Source organism: Pelodiscus sinensis, chromosome 7 (assembly GCF_049634645.1).
Source record: "Pelodiscus sinensis isolate JC-2024 chromosome 7, ASM4963464v1, whole genome shotgun sequence".
NCBI lineage: Eukaryota > Metazoa > Chordata > Testudines > Trionychidae > Pelodiscus > Pelodiscus sinensis.
In genome coordinates, this window is record NC_134717.1 from 34,588,526 (window position 1) to 34,613,376 (window position 24,851).

Sequence of the window (24,851 nt, forward strand, 5' to 3'; positions counted from 1 at the left end):
ATTTAAATCGCCACTTCATTTTCCTATTCTGGGTAGCCTAATCTACATGCCTCTGTCGCCAGAGGCATGTAGTCTAGATGTACCCTAAGTGTGCTGGTGAACCACAGCCTTAGAGAGTATGTTTATATAGTAGCTAGAAGTGAAATTTTCATCAAGGTAGATGTTTTCCTTTGATTGAGATAGTGCTATAAGAATAGTAGTGTAGGCAAAGCGTCATGGGTTAACTGCCTGAATATATATCTAGGATTTCAAATATGACTGTACTTGGCTGGCTAGCTTGGTGTCTACACCACCACAACTACAACACACTAAAATTAGCACTATGTCAATTATATCTAGTGTGTGAGTTGAGAGTGATGTCCACAGTGCTCTTGGGTTTCCAGAAAGAGGGAAGAAGAAAGTCCAGCTTTGACAAAAACGTTCATTTATATGGAAAAGCTGTATGCAAAGCAATGTTCATTCTCACATATCAGTTGAACACAAACCAAGGTTGATTTTTAATGAATCAAATGTTTTGCATACATCTGCTCAGTAGCACTGAAATGTTATAACTCAATTTTGCTAAATTACAGATTATCTAACACGGTCGACTTTCCAAAATGGCATTTCTTTCATAATGACTGTTCCTACCAATAAGATGGTATTTCTTAAAATGCAACAGGAAATTTGAAAAAGCATAGTATCTGATTGATTTTAACCAATCTTCTTAGTTAATAGAAAGCTATTTTATAGTGGACAAAAGTAGAAACACAGATTGAAATCTCCAGAAAAAAAATCACAAGCAAATCTTAGTTCAGCATGATGATGATACTATGCGGAACTTACTTACTTGACATGCTGTTAATATAAAGGCTTTTAAAACATACAAAAGGATGCATGTTCCTTTATAGACACTGATTATTTAAATTGGTTTTGTAGCTGCTAATTTAACAACATCTATGATATGTTGTGGAAGGAAGAATCAAGTTGTGTGTTTCTAATTTCTATAAGAACGTGTCAGTTTGGTCGCCTTTATTAAGTTATTTGAAGTAAATTCAGTGCATGAAAAAGATACCATATTGGCAGCCCTGGTGATTGACATCCACTGTTATCAGCAGCAAGGCAGCAGACACACATCTTCCCCATATTTGCTCACCAACGTATTTATGAAACTGGCTATGGAAGGACCACCTGAAGGCATGGCTTTCTTGCTATCCCTTGTGAGACCACCTGCAAAGATACCAAATTATACTAGTTTTAGTAGGAGATTTGTAATATGGATCCTTGCCTGCTAGGAACTAGACTAAGATGGCCAACTCATTTCACATAAACTACCGAACTGTCACCATATATAACCAGTTCAGTTGGATAAAACATGGAAGACTACTATTTTCTGTTAGGCATTAGAGATTTTAAAATTGTTTCTAGTAGTTAACTAGGTCTGCCTGCTGCTAGAGATTTCAGATGTCATTTTTAATTCAGATATCATTTTACATGTTGCTATTGTTTCTGTTTCTTTTAACAGAAAGGGTGTGGATACCATCTCGACTTGCTCATGGTGGCTCTCATGCTTGGAGTGTGCTCCATTATGGGATTGCCATGGTTTGTTGCTGCCACTGTACTTTCTATTTCCCATGTGAACAGCTTGAAACTGGAATCGGAGTGCTCTGCTCCAGGAGAGCAGCCCAAATTTCTTGGAATACGGGAACAAAGAGTTACAGGGCTCATGATCTTTGTCCTAATGGGCTCATCTGTCTTTTTGACAAGTGTTCTTAAGGTAATAGATTCTGAAAGATAAAAAGTGAATAGTGCTGTGCATAGAATCTCAATTCTAATGTTTTTTATCTATTACACAGCCAACCAGTATCCTATGTTGCAATATTAGGTTTCTGTATGACAACAGTCAATGTATTCTAACACTCATATAATAAAATATGTAGGGACAGTTAATATTTTAACCAAAAAGGTTCAGGGTGAAATCCTGGCTGCACTGAAGTCAGTGGAAATTCTGTTCATCATTAGTTTAGCCTTAGATTAATGGCAAATTTTCATCTGAAAATCAAAGTCTGGCTAAATTACACTAGTAACGGAATTTGTTCAGTATTTGGATAACTTAAGAACATTTGTGATTGATGTGTGGGTTAAAAAGGGAGGGTTTCCAATGAGCACTCTGCATCTGATGTCTTTGAAATAACCAGCTAAATTTTCTCACATTCTCTGCAGATTCTAGGTCAAAGCAAATAACTAGGGGTCTATTCTCACCATATGTGTACACGATTCTTAATAATATCAGGCAAAATCCTCATCTTAATGAAATTGATGGGAATTTTGTCATAGGCTTCATGGAGATCGGGCTTTGGCCTTATGTATGCTTATCGTTGTTTAATGCTTATATTTTTGGATAATTCTGTTTTCAATATAATGTTATGCCTGTTTCACAAAAAGTGTGTTCTGTGCATTACATTTAAAATATTTAAATATGGAAAGATTTCCCTGCCCACATACTTTGTACCAGAAAGTGTCTGCACATTTTAGCTTGATATTCAGACTCACAAAATTGTTGCAAAATAGTCTTACACTATACATACCAACACTTTGCACACAAACAGAAAATTCTCCTTAGTGGTATTATTTGTTTTGTTTTATTTACACTATGAAAAAAGGGTAATCTTAGATGCTTTTTCTGAAATTGTTGGTTGCTATCTTCAGGTGACATTCTGAACAACATTTTACATGAAAGCTATCTGATTATATTATATATGTACTCTTCCATTTGTATTTTCTGGGCATTTGTATTAGTTTTTGAGAACAGCGAGTAAAGTACATTGTGGTAACTGTTAGATCAAAACTGTTAGATCAAACTGTTAGATTCTGCTCTTGCTTTAAACAGTTGAAAACCCGGAGTAACTTTCCTAATTTTAAGGCTGAAATTATTGCAGTTTGATTAATTTGGGAATATGGCTTTTTGAATTAAAACTATTTACAATATCTTAATACGTGAACTGATATTCATAATGTTCTTCTCTTTCTCCCTTTTTCCTCTGTGCAGTTTATTCCTATGCCAGTACTCTATGGAGTATTTCTTTACATGGGTGCTTCATCTCTAAAGGGAATTCAGGTAAAATGGAGTAAAAAAGCACACATAGGTTTTTCTATTAGTGATTGTGTTTACCTTTAAGATGGCTAGTTATTTTTCTCTTACTCTCCATTCTTACTCTCTATTATTCTTCTTACATATGGAAACTTAAAGGGAAACTTAAAGGGAGACGCGGAGCAAAGCCGCGGAGGACCGGGCGGGACCGCGGCGCATCTGGGCGCTCCCGCCACCCAGGTCCTCCGCGGCCTTACTCCGTGTCTTCCTGGTCTGCTGCTCCCCCCCCCCCCCCCAGCAGACTAGGGAGACGCGGAGCAAAGCCGCGGAGGACCCGGGCGGCGGCACCGCGGCGCATCTCGGTCCCGCCGCTCACGTCTCCATGGTCTGCTGGGGGGGGGGGGGGCGCAGCTAGTGCGTCCCCCCCCTGCAGACCTGGCTTTTCTCGCAGACGCCTGTGGTAGAGCAGCTGGGGTGCAGCCGGTTGGTCCCGCAGCGCCGCTCTTCAGCGCTACTGGACCAGCCCGGCAGCACCCCAGCTGCTCTGCCCCAGGAGTCCTGATTCAGCCGCTGCTGGTCAGTTTCAGCAGTGGCTGAATCAGTATGCCTGGGGCAGAGCAGCTGGGGTGCTGCTGGGTTGGTCCAGTAGCGCCGAGGTTGGTCCAGTAGCGCCCCAGGCGTCCCCAAGTCAGCCGCTGCTGAAACTGACCAGCGGCTGACTACAGGAAGCCCGAGGCAGAGTTTCTCTACCCCGGGCTTCCTGGAATCAGCCGCTGATCAAAAGCTCAGCTGGGTAGTTTAAAAACAAAAACCAACCTAGCACACGCACACACAAAATCAATGGGGGACTTCAACTATCCAGACATATGTTGGGAAACTAACACAGCGGGGCACAGGCTATCCAATAAGTTTCTGGACTGCATTGGAGACAACTTTCTGTTTCAGAAGGTTGAAAAAGCTACCAGAGGAGAAGATGTTCTGAATTTGATTTTAACAAATAGGGAGGAACTAGTTGAGAACTTGAAAGTGGAAGATAGTATGGGGGACAGTGATCATGAAATAATAGAGTTCATGATCTTAAGGAAAGGTAGAAGGGAGACCAGCACAATTGAGGTAATGGATTTCAGGAAGGCAGATTTTGTAGGTAAGGTCCCATGGGAAGCAAGACTGAAGGGAAAAACAACTGAGGAGAGTTGGAAGTATTTCAAAGGGACATTGTTAAGGGCCCAAAAGCAAACAATTCCGCTGTGTAGGAAAGATAGAAAATATGGCAAAAGACCAGCTTGGCTTAACAAGGAGATCTTGCATGATCTCAAAATAAAAAAGGAGTCATATAAAAAATGGAAACTAGGACAAATAACAAAGGATGAATATAGGCAAGCAACACGGGAATGCAGGGGCAAGATTAGAAAGCCAAAGACACAAAATGAGATCAAACTAGCTACAGGCATAAAGGGAAACAAGAAGACCTTTTATAAATACATTAAAAGGAAGAGGAAGACCAAGGACAGGGTAGGCCCACTGCTCAGTGAGGAGGGAGAAGCAGTAACAGGAAACATGGAAATGGCGGAGATGCTCATTGACTTCTTTGTTTCGGTCTTCACCGAGAAGTCTGGAGGTGTGCCTAACGTAGTGAATACAAGCAAAGAGAGGGTAAGTTTAGAAGATAGGATACACAAAGAACAAGTTAAAAATCACTTAGGAAAGTTAGATGTCAGCAAGTCACCAGATCCTGATGAAATGCATCCCAGGATACTTAAGGAGCTGATAGAGGAGGTATCTGAGCCTTTAGCTATGATCTTTGAAAAATCATAGAAGACAGGGGAGATACCAGAAGACTGGAAAAGGGCAAATATTGTGCCCATCTATAAAAAGGGGAATAAGAACAACCCAGGAAACTACAGACCGGTCAGTTTAACGTCTGTCCCAGGGAAGATAATGGAGCAGGTAATTAAGGAAATCATATGCAAACACTTGGAAGGTAATAAAGTGATAGGGAATAGCCAGCATGGGTTTGTGAAGAACAAGTCATGCCAAACTAATCTGATAGTTTCTTTGATAGGATAACAAGCCTTGTGGATAAGGGAGAAGCGGTGGATGTCATATACCTAGACTTTAGTAAGGCATTTGATACGGTCTCGCATGATATTCTTATTGATAAACTAGGCAAATATAACTTAGATAGGGCCACGATAAGGTGGGTGCAGAATTGGCTGGATAATCGTAGTCAGAGAGTTGTTGTTAACGGTGCTAAATCCTGCTGGAAAGGGATAACAAGTGGAGTTCCGCAAGGGTCTGTTTTGGGACCCGTACTGTTCAATATCTTCATCAATGATGTAGATATTGGGATAGAGAGTACGCTTATTAAGTTTGCAGATGATGCCAAACTGGGTGGGGTTGCAACTTCTTTGGAGGATAGGGACATAATTCAAAATGACCTTAGCAAGTTAGAGAAATGGTCAGAGGTAAACAGGATGAAGTTTAATAAAGAGAAATGCAAAGTGCTCCATTTAGGAAGGAACAATCAGTTCCATACATACAAGATGGGAAGCGACTGTCTAGGAAGGAGCATGGCGGAAAGGGATCTAGGGGTCATAGTGGACCACAAGTTGAATATGAGTCAACAGTGTGATGCTGTTGCAAAAAAAGCAAATATGATTCTAGGTTGTATCAACAGGTGTGTTGTAAGCAAAACTCGTGAAGTCATTCTGCCGCTCTACTCTGCACTAGTTAGGCCTCAGCTGGAGTACTGTGTCCAATTCTGGGCGCCACATTTCAAGAAAGATGTGGAGAAATTGGAAAGGGTACACAGAAGAGCGACAAGAATGATTAAAGGTTTAGAGAACATGACCTATGAAGCCAGGCTTCATGAACTGGGCTTGTTTAGTTTGGAAAAAAGAAGATTAAGGGGGGACATGATAGCAGTTTTCAAATACAGGCAGTCCCCGGGTTACGTACAAGATAGGGACTGTAGGTTTGTTCTTAAGTTGAATCTGTATGTAAGTCGGAACTGGCGTCCAGATTCAGACACTGCTGAAACTGACCGCCAGTTCTGACTTACATACAGAATCAACTTAAGAACCCCAGGCGTCCCCAAGTCAGCTGCTGCTGAAACTGATCAGCAGCTGATTCCAGGAAGCCCGGGGCAGAGCAACTCTGCCTGGGGCTTCCTGTAGTCAGCGCTGGTCAGTTTCAGCAGAAGCTGACTTGGGGACGCCTGGGGCAGAGCAGCTGGGGTGCTACTGGACCAACCCAGCAGCACCCCATCTGCTCTGCCCCAGCAGCGGCTGAATCAGGACCTGGGGCAGAGCAGCTGGGGTGCTGCCGGGTTGGTCCAGTAGTGCCCACGGGCGCTGAAGGACCAATTGGCAGCGCCCCAGCTGCTCTGCCCCAGAGTCCAAAACAAAAGCCTGGTCTGCTGGGGGGGGGGGGAGCACACTAGGTGCGCCCCCCCCCCCAGCAGACCAGGGACACGGGGAGCAGAGCCGCAGCGGCAGCGGGGTGCCGCGCCTCTGAGGCTTTGCTCTGGCAAAGCCTCTGAGGCGCGGGACCCCCCGCGGCTGCGGCTTCAGTCAGGGTGCCTGTGGTCTGCTGGGGACCGTCCCCAGCAGACCACAGGCACCGGGTCTCATGCGGCAGCAGCGGGGGTTCCCGCGCTTCTGAGGCTTTGCTCTGGCAAAGCCTCAGAAGCGCAGGAACCCGCCCGCTGCTGCCACTTGGGTCCCGGTGCCTGTGGTCTGCTGGGGACGGTCCCCAGCAGACCACAGGCACCGGCACCCAAGTGGCAGCAGCAGCAGTTCCCGCGCTTCCGAGGCTTTGCTCTAGCAAAGCCTCAGAAGCGCGGGAACCCGCCCGGTGCCCCTGGTCTGCTGGAGATGGTCTCCAGCAGACCAGGGGCACCGGAGCAGCTTACGAACGGGGCTTTCTCGCCCCGACTTCCGGGGTGAGAAAGCTCCGTTCGTAAGTGTGGATCCGACATAAGTCGGATCCGCGTAAGTCGGGGACTGCCTGTATCTAAAAGGGTGTCACAAGGAGGAAGGAGAAAATTTGTTCCTCTTGGCTTCTGGGGACAGGACAAGGAGTAATGTGCTTAAAGTGCAGCAAGAGAGGTTTAGATTGGACATTAGGAAAAAATTCCTAACTGTCAGGGTGGTCAAATATTGGAATAAATTGCCAAGGGAGGTGGTGGAATCTCCCTCTCTGGAGATATTTAAGAACAGGTTTGATAGACATCTGTCAGGGATGGTGTAGACGGAGCTTGGTCCTGCCTTGAGGGCGGGGGGCTGGACTCGATGACCTTTCGAGGTCCCTTCCAGTTCTATGATTCTATGAATAAAGCCCAAATATTGAACTCCTATTCAAAATAGGAATGTGAATGGTTAATATCACCCTTTCTGGGTGATGCTTACTACTTATGGTCAACGTGCAGGCTGCTCCAGCTCTGTGGGACCTGGCATGCCACAGGCAGAGATGCTCCAGCCTCCAATGATCAATTCCCACCCCAGCCAGGGCCGCTGAAACAACTGCTGCCTGCCACACAGCTGCACATGTGGCTCTGGCCCCGGCTGGGGCCACCAGAGAAGCAGCTGCCTGTCACGTAGTTCCAGCTCTAGCCCCGGCCCAGCCTGTGGCTGCCAGAAAACTAGCCACCTGCCCCCCACCACGTGGCTCTGACTCGGGCCCCCACTGGGGCTGCTGGCACCCCACCATGTGGGGTGAAATAGCTGCTGGCACCCCACCATGTGGGTCTGGCTCTGGCCCCAGCTGGGGTTGCAGGAGGAATAGCCTCTGCCCCCGCCCCCCCCCCCCCTCCACGCACCCAGCCCTTGCCATGTGGCTCCGGCCCTTGCCGGGGTTGCTGGAGGAGTAGCTGCCCATGACATGGCCAGCAGTTCCAGCCCTGGGGAAGGGCTGAAGCTGGGACTAGAGCCATGTGGTGGCTGCCCTGCTGCTCCTGCCACTCAGCCCCACCCCAGAGCAGCTGAGCAGCCACTGTGTGGCTCTGTTGAGGAGGTGGGTTGGTGGTAAATTTTTGGTGCACGCCTGTGCATGCACACACCTTAGAGTGAATCCTGAGTGCTGCTATTATTAATGATAAACATCCACTTGCATATCGTCTATACAAGTGGACCGATCCTTTGTTTAGGAGCTCTAGAGGTGGTATAGGCAGTCTCTTGAGTATTCTCTTCCCTGCCCCCCCCCCCCCCCCCCCACCACACACACATAAGGGATATCTCAGATAAGAAAGAGCAACTATAGCAACTTCTTATGCCCCTCTTCTGCTGGCCCCCATCACAGAGGGAATGTTTTAGGGGAAAGGGAATTGTCTTGTGACCTCTCCCCCTCCCCCATTGCTGGAATGGTCCTGGAGGCAGTTGGCAGCTGGAATATCATTGGCAACAATCTACACATTGGGGCTATGCCAGTACAGAGCTGGCCAAGTATAGTGGGAGTACCAACAGCTCCTTAACATCCCACTCTCCCAAGCAGTGCCAAGCATTCAACTTCAGCTCTGGATCTGGCACTAGGACTATTTTTCATGTACTGATGCAGAGTTAAATGGTACAGTAAAAACACCTACATGAACTCCCCCAAATTGACTAGTACTGGTAGAGCTGGACTAGTGTGTAAAAAGTGCTGAGATGGATGCACCTTTTGTGGAGCTCGGGGGAGGGGCATTCACCATCAACAAAATGGTGAAGTGCACAGAGTAAACAAACTGAAAGACAAAGAAGCACATTTTTTTAACCTTTAGTTCTAGATATTTTAGAGGTTATTTGTCACAGAATGTGGAAACAAGTTGGCAGTGTCCCATTTATTTTGAATTTTGTTTATTGTTGGTGGGATTGGTTATGTCACCCTTTATTAAGGTTGCCTCACACTTCCCATTTTAAGACTGTTTTCAGTTGCTTATATATTTCGTAGAATTGAGGAGCTAAAATCTGTGCTTTACATTTCTTCTAGCTTTTTGATAGAATAAAGTTATTTTGGATGCCTGCAAAGCATCAACCAGATTTTATTTATCTGAGGCATGTTCCTCTTCGAAAAGTCCATCTCTTCACCATAATTCAGCTGAGCTGTCTTGTACTCCTGTGGATTATAAAGGTTTCAAGAGCTGCCATTGTCTTTCCTATGATGGTAAGAAAATGTTCTTTGATTTTCTGAAAAAGATAAGCCATTTCTTCTAATATACACAAAAGAATTACTAAAAAATATGAATTGTGTACAGGTATATTCAAAATCTATGTAAGGATAGCTTCACTTTGCATGATCTAAGTAAAATTCTATATAAACCATGCAGTTTGGATCAAATCTCATTCACTTTATATATGTGAATAACCCTGAGAAAGGTGAGTAGGATTTGGTAATTAATACTTCTAATTTTTTCCCCATTTGTTTCGTTTATATTAAGAATATCCATTCAGTAAGGGAGTTCAGGGCATGGAGAAACTTAGGTCAACTTACCCCAGTCATGTAAACAAGGCCAAAGTTGTGCTACTCTAGCTATGCAAATAACTTAGCTGGAGTCAACGTATCTTAGGTTGACTTACTACAGTGTCTATACCACACTGTGTCGATGGGGGAATGTCTCCCTTTAACTTACCTTACCCCAGTGGAGTACCAAGGCAACTGGAGAACACTCAGCATTTGATTTAGTGGCTCTTCATTAGACCTGCTAAATTTACCATTGTTGTATCAATCACATCAGCATCGATCCCCAGTAAATGTAGACATGGCCTTTGTTGTTAATGGTTTTATGACTAATTGGAATAAATATTTCAATTGATTCATATGATTCTGAAATCAGTTCTTCTTAGTTATATCTTTGAAGATTAACTGGCTCAGAATATACTGAACTCTAAAATAATAATAATTAATAATTAATTAATAACGTCCCAAGGAATGGAAAGTTCATTAGCCCTTCCAAAATAAAGAATAAAATTCAACTTCCCTCTTTAATGATACACTGACTCAGTGTATGAAAGCAAAGGAGAACAGACAGCATAACATCAAAATGTAGGCTTGTGCCATGCATGCATCTTGACCACAATTTAAATTGAAAGTGTCTTTTTAAAAGCATATTTAGCATTCTTGTTTTCCCACAGTAAACTGACCATTGAAATAAATGTCTTGACCAGGTTTTAGCTTTGGTGTTTGTCAGAAAACTCATGGATTTATTTTTTACCAAACGAGAGCTAAGCTGGTTGGATGATTTGATGCCTGAGAGCAAGAAAAAGAAACTCGAAGATGCAGAAAAAGAGGTAGGTTGGGATGTCATTGTTCACTTGTTTATTCTTCTATATCAATTTTTCCTTGAATTATCTCCCCCAAATCTTAGAACTGAATCATCTGCAAATCATCTGTCATATTTTAAAGTTCCAAATCTAGTGATGGGGTAGGGCTAGGGATGAAGGGTTTGGGGTTCAGGAGGGGGCACTGGATTGGGAGTGGGGCTAAGGAGTTTGGCATGTGGGAGAGGGCTCCAAGCTGAGGCAGAGGTAGGGGTGTGAGAGGTGGTGCAAGCTCTGGGGTTGGGCTGGGAATAAAGGCGATGGGTTACAAGAGTGGGTTCCAAGCTGGCACAGAGGCTTGGGATGCAGGAAGTGTGAGGATTGTGGACTGTGGATGGCACTTACCTCAAGCTACACCTTGACCTCAGCTCCTAGGCAGAAGCATGGGTAGGCAGCTCTGCTCATTGCCTCTGCCGATGTGGAGCTGGCATTTGGGATGAGGGAAGCACACGGAGTCTCTGTGGCCGTTCCTCTAAGTGCCAAGTGACATGTCACTGTTTCCAGTAAGCCATGCAGAGCCAAGTAGGGAGCCTGCCAGCCCCATGCCAACCAGTCTCTTAATGGCCCAGAGCTGCCAGGGTCTCTTTTTGACTAGACTGCCGATAAAAGAACTGACCCCTGGCCACCCTCTGTGATTTGAACACAAGCCTAAGAATCAGAAACCTCAATATTCCAATCTTTTACAAAGGTATATATAGGCCCCTACTTTAGGCATTGCAACACTAACTGATTTAGGAGGCTAAATCTAATTTAAAAAGTGATTTAGGAACTCAGAAGCCTAAGCCCCTTTGGCTCTGAGTTGGATTTTGTCTCTAACTGCCTAAATCCTTTTACAGTGGTATATAGGCTCCTAATTCATGCATTGCAACACTGACCACAGCATCACCTAAATATTTTAAAAAATCTGGGCCTTAGCCTCTTCACCTCAGTTTAGCCACCTGTAAAATGGAGATAAAAGTTGCTTGCCTCTCTCCCTGGTGCATAGTGAATGTTTATGAAAATATTTGAAAACTAAAGATGTAATATAAGTGATAAATATCTTAATTATTAATAACTACTATGTGCAATATACTTCCAAACCTATCAGAATGAAATTTAAAATACACTGTTCATTCTACTCGACCCAGTAAATGATATACCAGTGTAGACAAGAGATTTGAGCCCAGATCTATTGTCTTTTTTATTCAAACTAATATTAAGCAATCAAAGTACCTTTTTCCATTTTGGGGGGTTCTTGGAAAGGAACTCTTTCTATATCATCCCATATTTTGCTTATGTGTTGCTTTCTTTCATGTTCCAGATCGCATGGCATCAGAAAACAAAACTGGGAAAATCTTTTTTTTTTCTGCTGCTGCTGCTTTATTTCAGTCACTGTCTATTTCGAGAGGTTATTTTTACATGTTTTGGCATTTCTAAATATTTGGAGCTATCATTAAAACTGTTTAACTGTCAAAAACTTATGAAGCTGTGAAGCTTGGAAATGACAAAATTAACTAGTAATAAAACTTCTGACGTAGTCTAAAGAATTAATTGGAGAGTTGCTATCATACAGATTTTAAAAATAGAAATATTCTACCCACAAGAGTATAAATAAAGTTGACAAGATCTAAAAACTTATTCGACTGGATCAAAATTTTATAATTTACATTGCTGTACATTTCTAGGGCAACTTTTCCCACTGTTTTGCCATTTTCTTTTTGTACATTACCCATTTCTTCCACATACATACATTTCTTTGGAGGCCATTTGAGAGTTAACTACTTGAGATGTTTTGAATAAGACCGGAATAAACAAAATAAACTTTTCTCATTGTAAAAATAAAAATGGAGACTTTTTACAGGTTTAGTAGTAAACTGCATAGAGAGACAAATTTACTTTTGGCAAGGCACAGAGGGAGATGATACTGGCCATTATAGCTAGTGCCAAATTAAGAATGAGGGCGTGAGGTATGGTCCATAGCCCAGGGTGGTGTCAGTGTCTGTCACACAGTGGAAGCTCTCACTTTGTTGCTATTGGTCAGTCTGAATCCTCCTAACATATGTGGGGATTAGCTAGTAGAGGGCTACCCATGAAAGACGAAAGAAGCAAGCCTGTTCCTATTCTGCCTCTACCTACTCCCCAGTATGAAAATAACATTCCCTCCCCCACTTTTTTTTTGGAGTTGGGTGTGCTGTTCTGGGTTAGCATAGGCTGTTATGTGGCATCTGTTGGTCAGTGCAGGCACACCTAACTTTGAAGCACTTGTGTGGGCCTACGCTATACAGACTATTATTTCTGTGAGCTGTTTGTTTTGTGATATTAGAGAGTTGGCCATGGGAGCATGGGTTAGGTTTTCTTTACTGGAGATAGAATTAATGGGGTTCATATGGACTCTCGTGCAACCACATTTTCCTGTAAATTACATATCCACTCGCCTTTGGACAGAGAATTTTGGACTTTCAGAGATCCTGGCACTCTTGTGGAAGATGTTGACGCTCTGCATGTAATAGTTTGCATGGGATTTTGGCTCTTAAGTAGGTCTTGGGAAGTCTGCTGGTCTGGCTGAGGTCTTGGAATAATGTGAGCCCTGTAGACTTGTATAGCATTGAGTTTAAATGATCTTTCTTCAGCCGAGGATATAGTTGAGGGATTCTCTGGATTTGAAGTCAGAAAGATAGGAAGAGCAGTAGCTGCTTGAAGTGGCTCTAACTGTAGACAGGACATGTTACTTTTAGGAGTTATCTTTTTTTTATGTAAAAGTTGTATGATCTCACAACAATTTGACTAAGAGATTTGAATGCACATCCCTAATGTTCTTGGCCCTTGGTAGTCCCATGTGCCTTTTTGTGTTCTACTGAAAATTAATTTTGGAGCCTTGGCTCATTCAGGTTAAAGTTGTGCCTGTAGTGATAAATCTGGTATTACCTGATTCTTGCTTACTCATCACTGTCTAAATGTCTGCTCTTACATATCATTTGAAATCTGATATATACATTCTTTGCAAATATTTATTAGTAACTCGTCTCTCATGTAAATTTACAAAGGAAATTTAAGTGAAGAATTTTCCTTTAAAAATATTATTCTCAGCATCAGATGTTTCAAACACAAAAAAGCAATTGGGACTGCAACCTCTATTTTAAAGAACTTTAGTAAATATTTAATATTACAGAAAAGAAAGTTTATAACAGATTCAAAAAGATCCAAATGGATCTCAAAGTCACCGTGTTGTTTCAGGCCAATTCCACAAGCCAAATACACAGGGGAGCCTTGGAACTTAACTTCATTTACAGGTTTGGGACCCATCACAAAGGTATGAATAAAGACATTAGCTGGCTAGCACATACCTTGCACATCCTAATGACTTAAAAAACCAAACAATGGCACTTAAGAACAATTTGTACTTCTCTATCAGCTTCATGTAACAAGAACACTCTAATTGACTATTTTCCCCCTCCCCCTTTTTTCCCCTTCCTTCTTCTCTTCCTTCCTCTTCCCCCCTTCCTCCCATTCCCTATTTGTTTTGGAACTGGACCTTTAATAACTCCATTAATCTGAAGAAGTGGGTTGTGCTCACGAAAGCTCATGATACCATCTACATGTTTTGTTAGTCTTTAAGGTGCTACTAGACTATTTGTTGTTTTTTAAGTTTTTCTAGTTACAGACTAACTTGGCTACCCCTCTGAAGCAAAAAGATCCATGTTCAGGATATCATTTTGTGTCTCACGTATAAATTTCTTCCTCTTAGGAAGAACAAAGTATGTTAGCAATGGAGGAGGAGGGGACTGTTCAGTTACCACTCGAAGGTCATTACAGGTAAAATATACTTTTGATTAATTTAGGGCTGATGTAAACAAACATCAGAAAAGTACTACAATTTTATAAAATGTTCTCTGTCATGCCACAGTACAGTGGCAATTCTTAATCTTGGCATAGAGTGAAATCAGTCCTTCCAAGAGAAAATATGCATGTGTGTTAGCAGAACACAAATCTGCAACTCAAACCTTGTTGTGCTTCATGCTTTTGTGTCACAGGTTCTACCTCTTAGCCTGGGGACCTGATCCTGCAGACTTCATGCAGCATAAGAAAAGTACATAAGTGGAGGTTTTGCATGTAAAAGACTGCAGAGCCGGGCCACTAATGGTGCATAGTTGTGCTGACTCGTGGTGCACCCATAACAAGAATTGGGTGGCAGGGTCTCAGGCTTTGGGCTGCAGCCAAACCCCATGAACCTGCATCAACTGGCATGGGCCAGCAGCAGGTGTCCAACTGCAGTGTAGACCCTAAGAAGGGCATGTCTACACTAGGAAATTATTTTGAAATAACTAAATTCAAATAATAATTCCCGAAATAACAAAATTGAAATAGTGTGTCTCCACTATGAGGGAGCCTTGAAATTACTCTGAGGCAGGCTCCATTATTGTGGATGTGCTTCCTTGACTTAGAGCCCCAGGAAGCACTGGGGAGTAATGACTTTGAATTACTTGGGGTATGTCTACACTACCACCCTAGTTTGAACTAGGGTGGTAATGTAGTCAACCGGAGTTGCAAATGAAGCCCAGGATTTGAATTTCCCAGGCTTCATTTACATGTTGCCGGGCGCCGCCTTTTTTAAATGTCCGCTAGTTCGGACTCCATGCCCTGCGGTTACACGTGGCACGAACTAGGTAGTTTGGACTAGGCTTCCTATTCCGAACTACTGTTACTCCTCCTTGTTCCACAGACACAAAAGTCCACAGACACAACCCAGGCACTAGACTGATAAACTGGTACAGTTCATCAAAAACTTTGTTGCAGAGTACACCAAGCTTTGATCTTTGTACAAATAAAGTCATAAATGGTATGCAATATTCAGTGTTGTGTGATCACAGATGAAGGCAGTTAATGTTTAAAAATATATATATGAAAGGTTAAGTCCTGATTGGATGTCCTGATAAATACATCAGTGTCCTAAATTTGCTTCATGACAACATGAAAGCAACTGTTCTGAGCAGTACTGGCTCCCAGAGTGACCCTTTCAAAGTACAAACAGGAGTCAAACAGGGCTATATCATCACCTCAACCATGTTTGTGGTCTTTATTGCCGTCATTTTCCGCTGACGTTGAAATCTTCTACAGAATGGATGGAAAGCTGTTTAGGCTTAGCAGGTTGAAAGCTAAGAGCAAGATTTCCACCACATCTATAGTGGTACTTCAGTATGCTAATTATAATGCAGTTTCTGCCCACACTGAGAAGATCTTCCAACTATCCTGAATATGTTTGCTGATGCTTACACAAGTCTTGATCTCACCCTCAACACTAAGGTTATCAATCAGCCTTCTCTAAGGGTGTGCCTACACAGCAGGAATTCACTTGAAATAAGTTATACGAATTGAGCTACGTCAATTGCGCAGCTTATTTCAAAATAGTTTATTTCGAAATTGGGAGTGTCTACACAGCACTTATATCAAAATAGTGTACTCTTCTTTTGACTTCCCTTACTCATACAATGAGGGTTACAGGAGTTGGAGTAAGAAGTCCTCCAGCTTGATAATATTTCAACATTATTTCGAAATAACAGCCTGCTGTGTAGACATAGACTAAGTTATTTTGAAATAACACTAGTTATTTTGAAATAATGTTGCTGTGTAGACGTACCCTAAATGTGGTACCATACACCCCATCTATTAAAATCAATAGAGAAGCACTGGAGAATGTCAATCATTTTCTCTATCTTGGAAGTTATCTTTTATCCAAGGCAGATATAAATGTAGAAATCCAACATTGTCTGTGCTGTGCCAGCGCAGCCTTTGCTCATTTATGGCACAGGGTTTTTGAACAGACACCAAGCTTCTTGTCTATCAAGTCGTCATTCTTCCAACCCTATTGTATGGGTCTGAAATCTGGGCAACCTACAAACATCACTGGAAAGTCCTTGAGAGGCATCACCAATGCTGCCTCTGAAACATCTTGAAGATCAAATGGGAGGACAGGCATACTAACATCAATGTTCTGGAAGAGGCAAAGACCACCAGTACTGAGACAATGATCACCTGTCAGCAACTTCACTGGACTGATCGTGTTGTTCTCATGCCAATGCATCACCTCCCAAAACAGGTCCTGTTTTCTCAGCTGAAAAAAGGATGCAGTAACATGAGAGGACAACGGAGGCATTATAAAGGACTTGCTAAAGGATAACGTACAGAACTGCAACGTTGACATTGACATATGGGAGACAATTGCCCAGGATTACTCCAAATGGAGAGAAGTCCTACACAATGGCTCCCTGCATTTTGAAATTGCCCACTGACAAACTGTGGAGGAGAAGAGGTGCAGGAGGAAAGGGAGACTGGCTTCTAGTCATGGTCAGCTTCTAGTCATGGCCTCCTGCTGTACCTGGAAACATCTGTCCTCACTATAACAAAACTTGTGGTTCAAGGATCAGCCGTATCAGCCACCTGAGGGTCCACAACTCCCATGGAAGATGATCATACTTGGCAATGAGTGAGCACCATCATCATCACAATATTCAGTGTTGTGCTATCACAGACAGAGGCCCTTAATCAGGTGAAGGCAATAATTTTTTTACCAGGGTCCACTTCAAAACTGCCCTGAAAGGGGCAGAGCCTCAGGCAGAAGGGGCGGGGCCAGGACACCCTGATATGTCTGTGTGGGGGAGCGAGTGAAGTGTTTGCTCCTGTCCCCACCCTCCAAGAGAACTACCAGCTGTTCTGAACAGCTGGAGGTTCCCTGTAGGCACAGGCCCCTAGTGGTGGGAGGAGATGTCATGCACTCTCCCCTCTTACCCCCAGGTCAATCAGGGCCTGGGGGGGCAGGCGGGGAGCATGCCAAGTCTGCTTAGAAGCACCGCTTGCTCCTTGCAGGACAGGGGCAGGGCAGCAGGGAACTTCATGCGCTCCCTCACTCCCAAGCCCTGATTGGCCTGTGGATGGAGAGGTGCACAAAGTCTCCTCCCACCCTGCAAGGGGCTCGACACTTAACTGCCAGGTGAGCAGCAGTTGGCGCTTGACTCTAAGTCCCGAGCCCCTTTCAGGGCGGGAGGAGACTTTGTGCACCTCTCCATCCACAGGCCAATCAGGGCTTGGGAGTGAGGGAGCGCATGAAGTTCCCTGCTGCCCTGCCCCTGTCCTGCAAGGAGCGAGCGGTGCTTCTAAACACTGTGTGCTCCTTGCAGGGCAGGGGTAGGCAGGAGGAGACTTTGCATACTGCTCCCCACTCCCAAACCCTGATTGCCGTGGGGGTGGAGGGAGCATGAAGTCTCTTGCTTCCTACCCTCCGGTGTGATGCTTAGAGTCAACCACCAGGGTTGACTGTAAGTGCCGTGCACTCCCATGTCCCTAGGCCCTGATTGGTCTGGGGGCGGGGGAGTGGCAGACCCTCCACAGGCCAGTTCAACCTGTTTGGTGGGCCAGATGTGGCCCGTGGAGGCCCTTTCGCCCAACCCCTGCCCTTAAATGCTTAAAATAATAAACATATGAAAGGTCAAGTCCATGACCCTACAGTTTTTACTCTGAAGCAGTCCTAGTGAAGCTAAGGGTGTAAGTAAAGGGTTTAGGAGTCTGCTGTTACAGGTTTTTAATGCCTCTTTTATTTTACTAGAAAGGATTTCATTTTGAAATCATGAAAAACAAATCTTTACATTACGCCATCTTTCCAGTGGTTTTAAAATACTGCAGCTTGTACTTGTAATTAGCATGGTCTAGATCAGTGTTTTTCAGTCTTTTTAATACTAGGGACTGGCTGGCTGCCTTTCTCAACTCTCTCAGGGAGATCTCTGGGACTATCAACGGTCAACAGATCAGCCATAGAGAAACACTGGTCTAGAGAATTGATGATAGTGGTAAGAAACAGGAGTTCTTTCATTTTAGTCCATTGATATGTTCTGTTGCCTTAGGAAATTGACATAATCTCTCTATACCTCATTTTCCCCTTTATAAATTGGTGGTGATATCTAATTACCATACAGATGTTATTAGGATCAATTCATTCATGTTTTCACAACATTTTTCAAAACTAAAGCACTAAATGACATTAATGGAAGTTGTGTGAAATTGCTAATAATAATTACCAAATTCTAATATAATTTTAACATATTTATACATTTATTATTATCATCATCGTCATCAATGGCCAAGTCTTGCTGTAAAGTAATATAGAGAACAAAGACTGATCACTTGTGATATTGTGTTCTTTTTGTATAGAGATGATCCATCTGTGATAAATATTTCTGATGAAATGGCAAAAACTGCCGTATGGAAGACACTGCTGATATCCTCAGAGAATGCAAAGGATAAGGAGTCAAGCTTTCCTTCTAAAAGGTTTCAACTTTTAAGTTATTAATATATTAAACTTCATGTTTTGAACCAAGCAAAATAATTGATTTTTTAAAAATTGAAAAATGATCAAATATAAAAGGTCTTTAGCTACCAGTAAATGTATTTCTTGAAGAGTTATTTATTTAAAAAAATAATTAAAATATTCTGAGCCTTATGCTCCCTATTACCTTATAGAATCATAAATACCTGCATGCTAGAGTGGGAAAAGATATAGTTCACCAAGCCTGATGCCTGTGTAACAAACCACATAGCAATTGGAAATCACATAGCATTTGTTCTGATCTATTCTTTGAATAAACACAACATGGCCATCATTGTAACTGAAATGTTCACATGTAGCACCCATTAGAGTTAATGAGTACTACACATATACATATAAGGCAGAGTTGAACTCTTGAAATTGCAGTAAACATCTTTTTCTTTATGAATATTTGTAATAGCCAACCAAATGTAATTTCCTTTTGGTATAAGTTTAAAATATAATCCAGGTATGTTAAAAATGAAGAGAGCATTTTTATCCATGCCAGACCATACAAATATGAATGAGTAGATATGTTAAATATAGAGCATTTATTGTAACAAATACTTTCCTCTATTTCCATAACTTTTAAATTAACATGATTTTCTACTTAATTGTTTCATATCACATTTCTATCATAAGCTCCCCTTCCTAATCACTCTAGAAGCTGATTCCCCAAAGGTAAGACCCTGCCCTCTACCTCCTACTTGATTGCATTTTCCCATTTTAATTAGTGTCTTCTCGAAACCCAGTTGATTTACTTTATGTAATTTTTGGGGAGACAAGATGAATGGAAAATTCATGATCCATGCTAAAATAATTCTGTCAAAATCCTCAGTGTTATTTTGCTATATTTGAAATAGGTACAGTTCTATAAGGTCTAGAAATGTTTTTATAGACTCAATATAATTTGTCTATTTAATCAAGAAATTGAGGTTACTCGCAATATATACTTTTTTATTTGTCTAATTTTTTTTATTATTTTAATCCAAAATTTGTGCCCGACATTTCTAATTCCAAGATAATCCCTGAAAAAGATTTAAAGCAAGGATTGACTTTTTAATTGCTTTGGGAAGAGATGAAATAGTGGAAAAATATTCAGTTAACATCTCTCAGCTGAGTAGAATGAAATATAAAAGCAGTGGTCCTGAATTTTGTCACCCCAAAATGGCATGCTGCTTTTTCAGTGTTGTTCCTTTCTGTAAACAGCATAAACAAGATGAACAGTTGATGACCAAGAATCTTCATTTCAAATCTCTGTAGATCAGCTTACTCAGTACTTAATGTTAGAAGCAATTTACTATCAAAATAAAAATGTTGCTCTGATTTTGTGTGTCACCCTCTAGATAAATTCCAAAGGCCATAATCAAAGTAGATTTGCTGTGATTCCACTGTCCATAGGAGATGTTTTATAGTGAGGCTGTGCAGGGGGACTCCCTTTGTATTTAGGGACTGTCTGTTAATAGCTATACGGGTCCACTCATCAAAATTCCTATATCAGAAATGTAGCGACTGCAATTTTAGGATAGCCACTGAGAGGTTGCACTGGCACTCCTCCTCTTGAAAATAGGATTCTTTATTTTAGTTTCCACAGAGATATTCTGAGAGAGGCTTATGCACTCATGTTACATGCGGGAATTCAGAATTGAATTCAAATAAAGTAATAAGACTCAGAGGCTTACTCAAATGAGTACCAACTTGCTTAGAATTCTATTACTGAGGAGACTTTATTTCTGGGTTTGTATTTTTAGTTAAGGGGCCCTACAGGAGTTTTCTTGCTTACATCCACTAGATGCTGATCTTGAACTTAAAACATATAGGTCCTCAACCCATGAGCTACAAATTTTACAGTTCTATATTCTTCTGCATTACATGTAGCTTGTAAGCTCCTCAGATCATGGCAGTGTCTCATTTATCTTCCATGTGCCATGCATACCAATGGTGCTATATTTTTTTTAAAAGCAAGAATAATTAATGTGTGTTTGTATGTGTACACACATTGGAGACACACACACATTAGTCAGATTATCTAAATTCTCTGATGGAATATACTGGTGCACCTCCACTGATTTTAACGGAACTGTAGCAAACTACACTAGCAGAAAATTTGGTTCAGATGATATTAGTGAGGTTGATGGGTTGGCTCTCAGAAGATAATTTGACCTTTATGACCATTCTCTGTTTCCTGGTAATTATTTGCACTCCTTTTACTCAGCCTAAGAAGTCCATACTAATGTAAATAGCAACTGGAGAATTAGGCCCTTTATTTTTCACTTTTAGGTTTCTAATCATAAAAATCTCAATACGGTAAATGCCCAATCTGTTCCTATAGAAATCCAAAGTTTCCTGTGTCTAGTGGCCTAGTTTGTCTCAGCTGTCTGGGTAGAACACAGGGAAAGAAGTGGATTCCAAGAAAGAAAGAACACAAACTTTTCATTTTTTGTTCTTCATAAAGAAAGCAAGTTCATCTCATGCTTAGTTATGATATAGAAGAAACAAAGCTAGATAAGGGCCAGATTAACTTCAATGGAAATTTTTCACTGACATTTGAGAATATAGTTTGATCCCAAATGGATGGGAAAATGTTGAAAATAAATGAATGAATGCAATGGTGTAATAGTTATAAGGATGACCCGACGCTGAAAAGACCCAGGGGCTTTGCATGTAATCAAAGGAATGGCATGACAGTATTCTGCTTCCTGTAGAAAAATATGTTCTGCCACTGGAAGAGAAATATTCTGCCACAGAAAGAGAAAGCCATGAATTGTCTTGTGTTGAAGGCAATTGCACTTGTGCTTTTAGGACTAAACCACACAAGCCTTTGTCTATAGTCCTGTGCTCATTTATATGTTATTATATGTTACTGAAATAATATGACTAAATGAGGTAACAGAAACAAATTGAGATCTTGTAATAAGATTTCATACAAGCATTTATCACCAGTAGAGGCTCTGTCAAGTCAAAAATATGCAAAGTCTTTGGAGTGCGTGAATCTTGAAAATCTCTTTGGTGCTAACACTAAATAAACAGATCAGGGCTGCAGGTATCCCAGAGCTGCTTTAGAGTAGAGATTAGCAAATGATTGCTCAGCCACTCCAGTACAGTTACCCTATCAGGGTATGTCTACACTACAAAGTTAATTCGAACTAACAGACGTTAGTTCGAATTAACTTTGATAGGCGCGACACATGCAAACTGCTAGTTCGAACTTAATTCGAACTAGCGGAGCGCTTAATTCGAACTAGATAAACCTCATTCTACGAGGACTAACGCCTAGTTCGAATTAACTAGTTCGAATTAAGGGCTGTGTAGCCACTTAATTCGAACTAGTGGGAGGCCAGACCTCCCCAGCTTTCCCTGGTGGCCACTCTGGCCAACACCAGGGAAACTCTTCTGCCCCCCTCCTGGCCCCGGAGCCCTTAAAGGGGCACGGGCTGGCTATGGTGCCCGTGCCAGGTGCAAGCCTGCCAGCACCCAGCCAGCAGACCCTGCACCTGACACGGCTCGAGCCGGCCACCCGCTGCCACCCAGCCCTCCGCTTCTTCCCGGAACCAGGCTGGCGGCTCCCAGGAGCCTGCCCAGGTCCGCAAGAGGCGGGTGCCCGCCTGGTCTAGTGCAGACATCGTGGACCTCATCCACGACCTCCGCACTAGGCACAGGAAAGTGGCCGTCTAGGGCAGGAGAGCTGCCAGCCTGGCCACCCAGGAGCAGGTTGGCATGAAAATCAAGGTGGTCCACTGAGACCCCCGACCCTGAGCTTAGAATGGCCGTCCTGGGTCAGACCAAAGGTCCATCTAGCCCAGTAGCCTGTCTGCCGACAGCGGCCAATGCTAGGTACCCTGGAGGGGATGGTCTGAAGACAATGACCAAGCAATTTGTCTCGTGCCATCCATCTCCAGCCTTCCACAAACAGAGGCCAGGTACACCATTCCTACCCCCGGCTAATACCACTCCATGACTTTATCTCACTTCTCTTTAAACTCTGTTCTAGTTCTAGCCTTCACAGCCTCCTGCAGCAAGGAGTTCCACAGGTTGACTATTTGCTTTGTGAAAAAGAACTTTCTGTTATTAGTTTGAAGCCTGCTACCCATTCATTTCATTTGGTGTCCTTTAGTCCTTCTATTATGGGAACTAATGAAGAACTTTTCTTTATGCACCCTCTCCACACCACTCATGCTTTTATAGACCTCTATCATATCCCCCCTCGGTCTCCTCTTTTCTAAGCTGAGAAGTCCCAGTCTCTTTAGCCTCTCTTCATATGGGACCTGCTCCAAAACCCTGATGATTTTAGTTGCCCTCCCCTCTCCCACCCTCTCTCTTCCCCTCTCCCACCTTCTTTTCCCAGTTTCCCCGAGGTTTGTTCAATAAAGAGAGTTTCTATTTTTGAACACACATGTCCTTTATTTTGTACATCAGGAAGGGGGGCTAGGGACGGGTAAGTGGAAGGAGGTGAGGGAGGAATGGGGTATGAGCCCCCAATGGGGAGGACTGGGGTGGCTCTGCGGGCTCCTCGGGTGGAAGCTCTCCTGCAGCCCCCCGATTGACCCCCCCTCCAGATGGCAGCCTGCGGCAAGTGCAGCCGGGCTGATGGCCAAGTGTTGTGATGTGCCAAGTGTGGGCACTCAGGGCACTCCAAGCCAGGACTGCTTTGCAAACAGGGAACCCCTGAGCACTGTCTGTCCGGGGTGGGGGTCGGGACCCTTTAAGCACAGCCCTCGGCTAGCCTGAGGCAGCAGCTCCACACTCTAAGTCCTAATCTGATGCCCTGCCGGCACTGCTTCCGGCCATCCTTAACCTCGGTTCAGGGTCCACTCAGTGTGGACATGCTAGTTTGAATTAGCAAAACACTAATTCGAACTAGTTTTTAAGTCTAGATGCGCTAATTTGAATTAGCTTAGTTCGAATTAACTAATTCAAACTAAGTTAGTTCGAATTAGTGTTGTAGTGTAGACATACCCTCACAGACTCTTCTGTCCCTGTCCTGGCTCACTGGTTCTCCGTATCCCCCTAAACCAAAGAATCCACACACAGGCAAGCTCATGAAGGAAGATATCAGCATAGCACATTTAAATTTATTTGGCTGATTCAGTGAGAAGGAAAAATCCACTCCTGACGTCAGACTATCAGGGGACATGCATCCCCCTACATCAGCCCTCTGAAGGATAGAGACTCTTTTCCAGAGACGTGATAGGACTAAGCAGGTGTATCCAGCTGAAATCAGTATTCTACACTGTTAGTTCCAGAAGCACACCTTGAAATAGGCAGAAGCCTCCACAGCCAGTGAGATGAGTTTGGACTTCATTTAACTAAATGAAAAAAAAACCCACCTGTAACCTTAAAAACTGTGTGAGGAATTTTTAAAGGAGCAATTTTGGAGACTTCTTTGAAAATCTGTCTACCTTCTTTAAGTTATGTTTAGATTTGGCCTGGTTCTCATTCACTCCTGCTAGGGAATTATTCCTGCTAGGAGGTTATATGTATGCTCCAGGTTTGTATTTAAAAATACATATTGCCATTCTTTGTCTTTGATTTACCCGTGCTTTGGAAGTGTCTTTAAATTTTATTAAAGTGACTACGTTACTTTATGGAGCCCTGAGTGATTCTCCTTTCACAATGCAACCTATTTGTTGTGCAACTTGTAATAAAATAGGATTCAGGACAGAGATAATAATCACCCTTGCACATATTGTATATTGCTTTCTGAAGGCAAATCATCAGCATTTTTCTATTAAAATTGAGTTCGTATTTGAATCCAGACTAGAAAGTGTTCTTTTTGTTAATATTCTGCAACATCTGCTTTGTGCATGGCTGGAAAACTTTTTTAAAAAAATGTCTCTGGCATCACACAGCCCAGCATAAATGTGCATTGAATCAGAGATTTAAAATTAAAATAGTTGGATTTTTTTTTCTGAAGAAAGGAAGACCTGAGGTTTCCATGGAATACCTATGAATTTGCTAGCACTGCTCACTGTTTCTTCAGATAAATTGGTCAAAAATATTTCTTATACGTGAGTGATGAAAATATGCACATAATAGTGAAGAAATACTGGGATCTCTTGTTTGTGCCATTTTAAAAAAATGCTGGTGTTGTCTCAAAACTGTACCATTATCACTGGTTTTTTTTAAATCATTAGCTATTGTATTTGCAAAAAACAAA

At 42.5% G+C, this 24,851-nt stretch overlaps 1 protein-coding gene across 4 annotated transcripts in view; it reads left to right on the forward strand.

Moving 5' to 3' along the window:
* Window positions 1-24,851, forward strand: part of SLC4A10 (solute carrier family 4 member 10) — a 308,999-nt gene that overhangs the window by 278,831 nt on the left and 5,317 nt on the right. For 3 of the 4 annotated variants that reach the window (XM_014569435.3, XM_075933501.1, XM_006114839.4), the window contains exons 19-24: window positions 1,505-1,756; window positions 3,029-3,097; window positions 9,035-9,208; window positions 10,210-10,332; window positions 14,087-14,154; window positions 18,541-18,657. In XM_014569435.3, the coding sequence (XP_014424921.1) occupies window positions 1,505-1,756; window positions 3,029-3,097; window positions 9,035-9,208; window positions 10,210-10,332; window positions 14,087-14,154; window positions 18,541-18,657 (803 nt within the window). Of the gene's footprint in view, window positions 1-1,504; window positions 1,757-3,028; window positions 3,098-9,034; window positions 9,209-10,209; window positions 10,333-14,086; window positions 14,155-18,540; window positions 18,658-19,336; window positions 19,376-24,851 lie in introns of all 4 variants that reach the window. The other variant, XM_075933502.1, reaches the window with a different exon arrangement.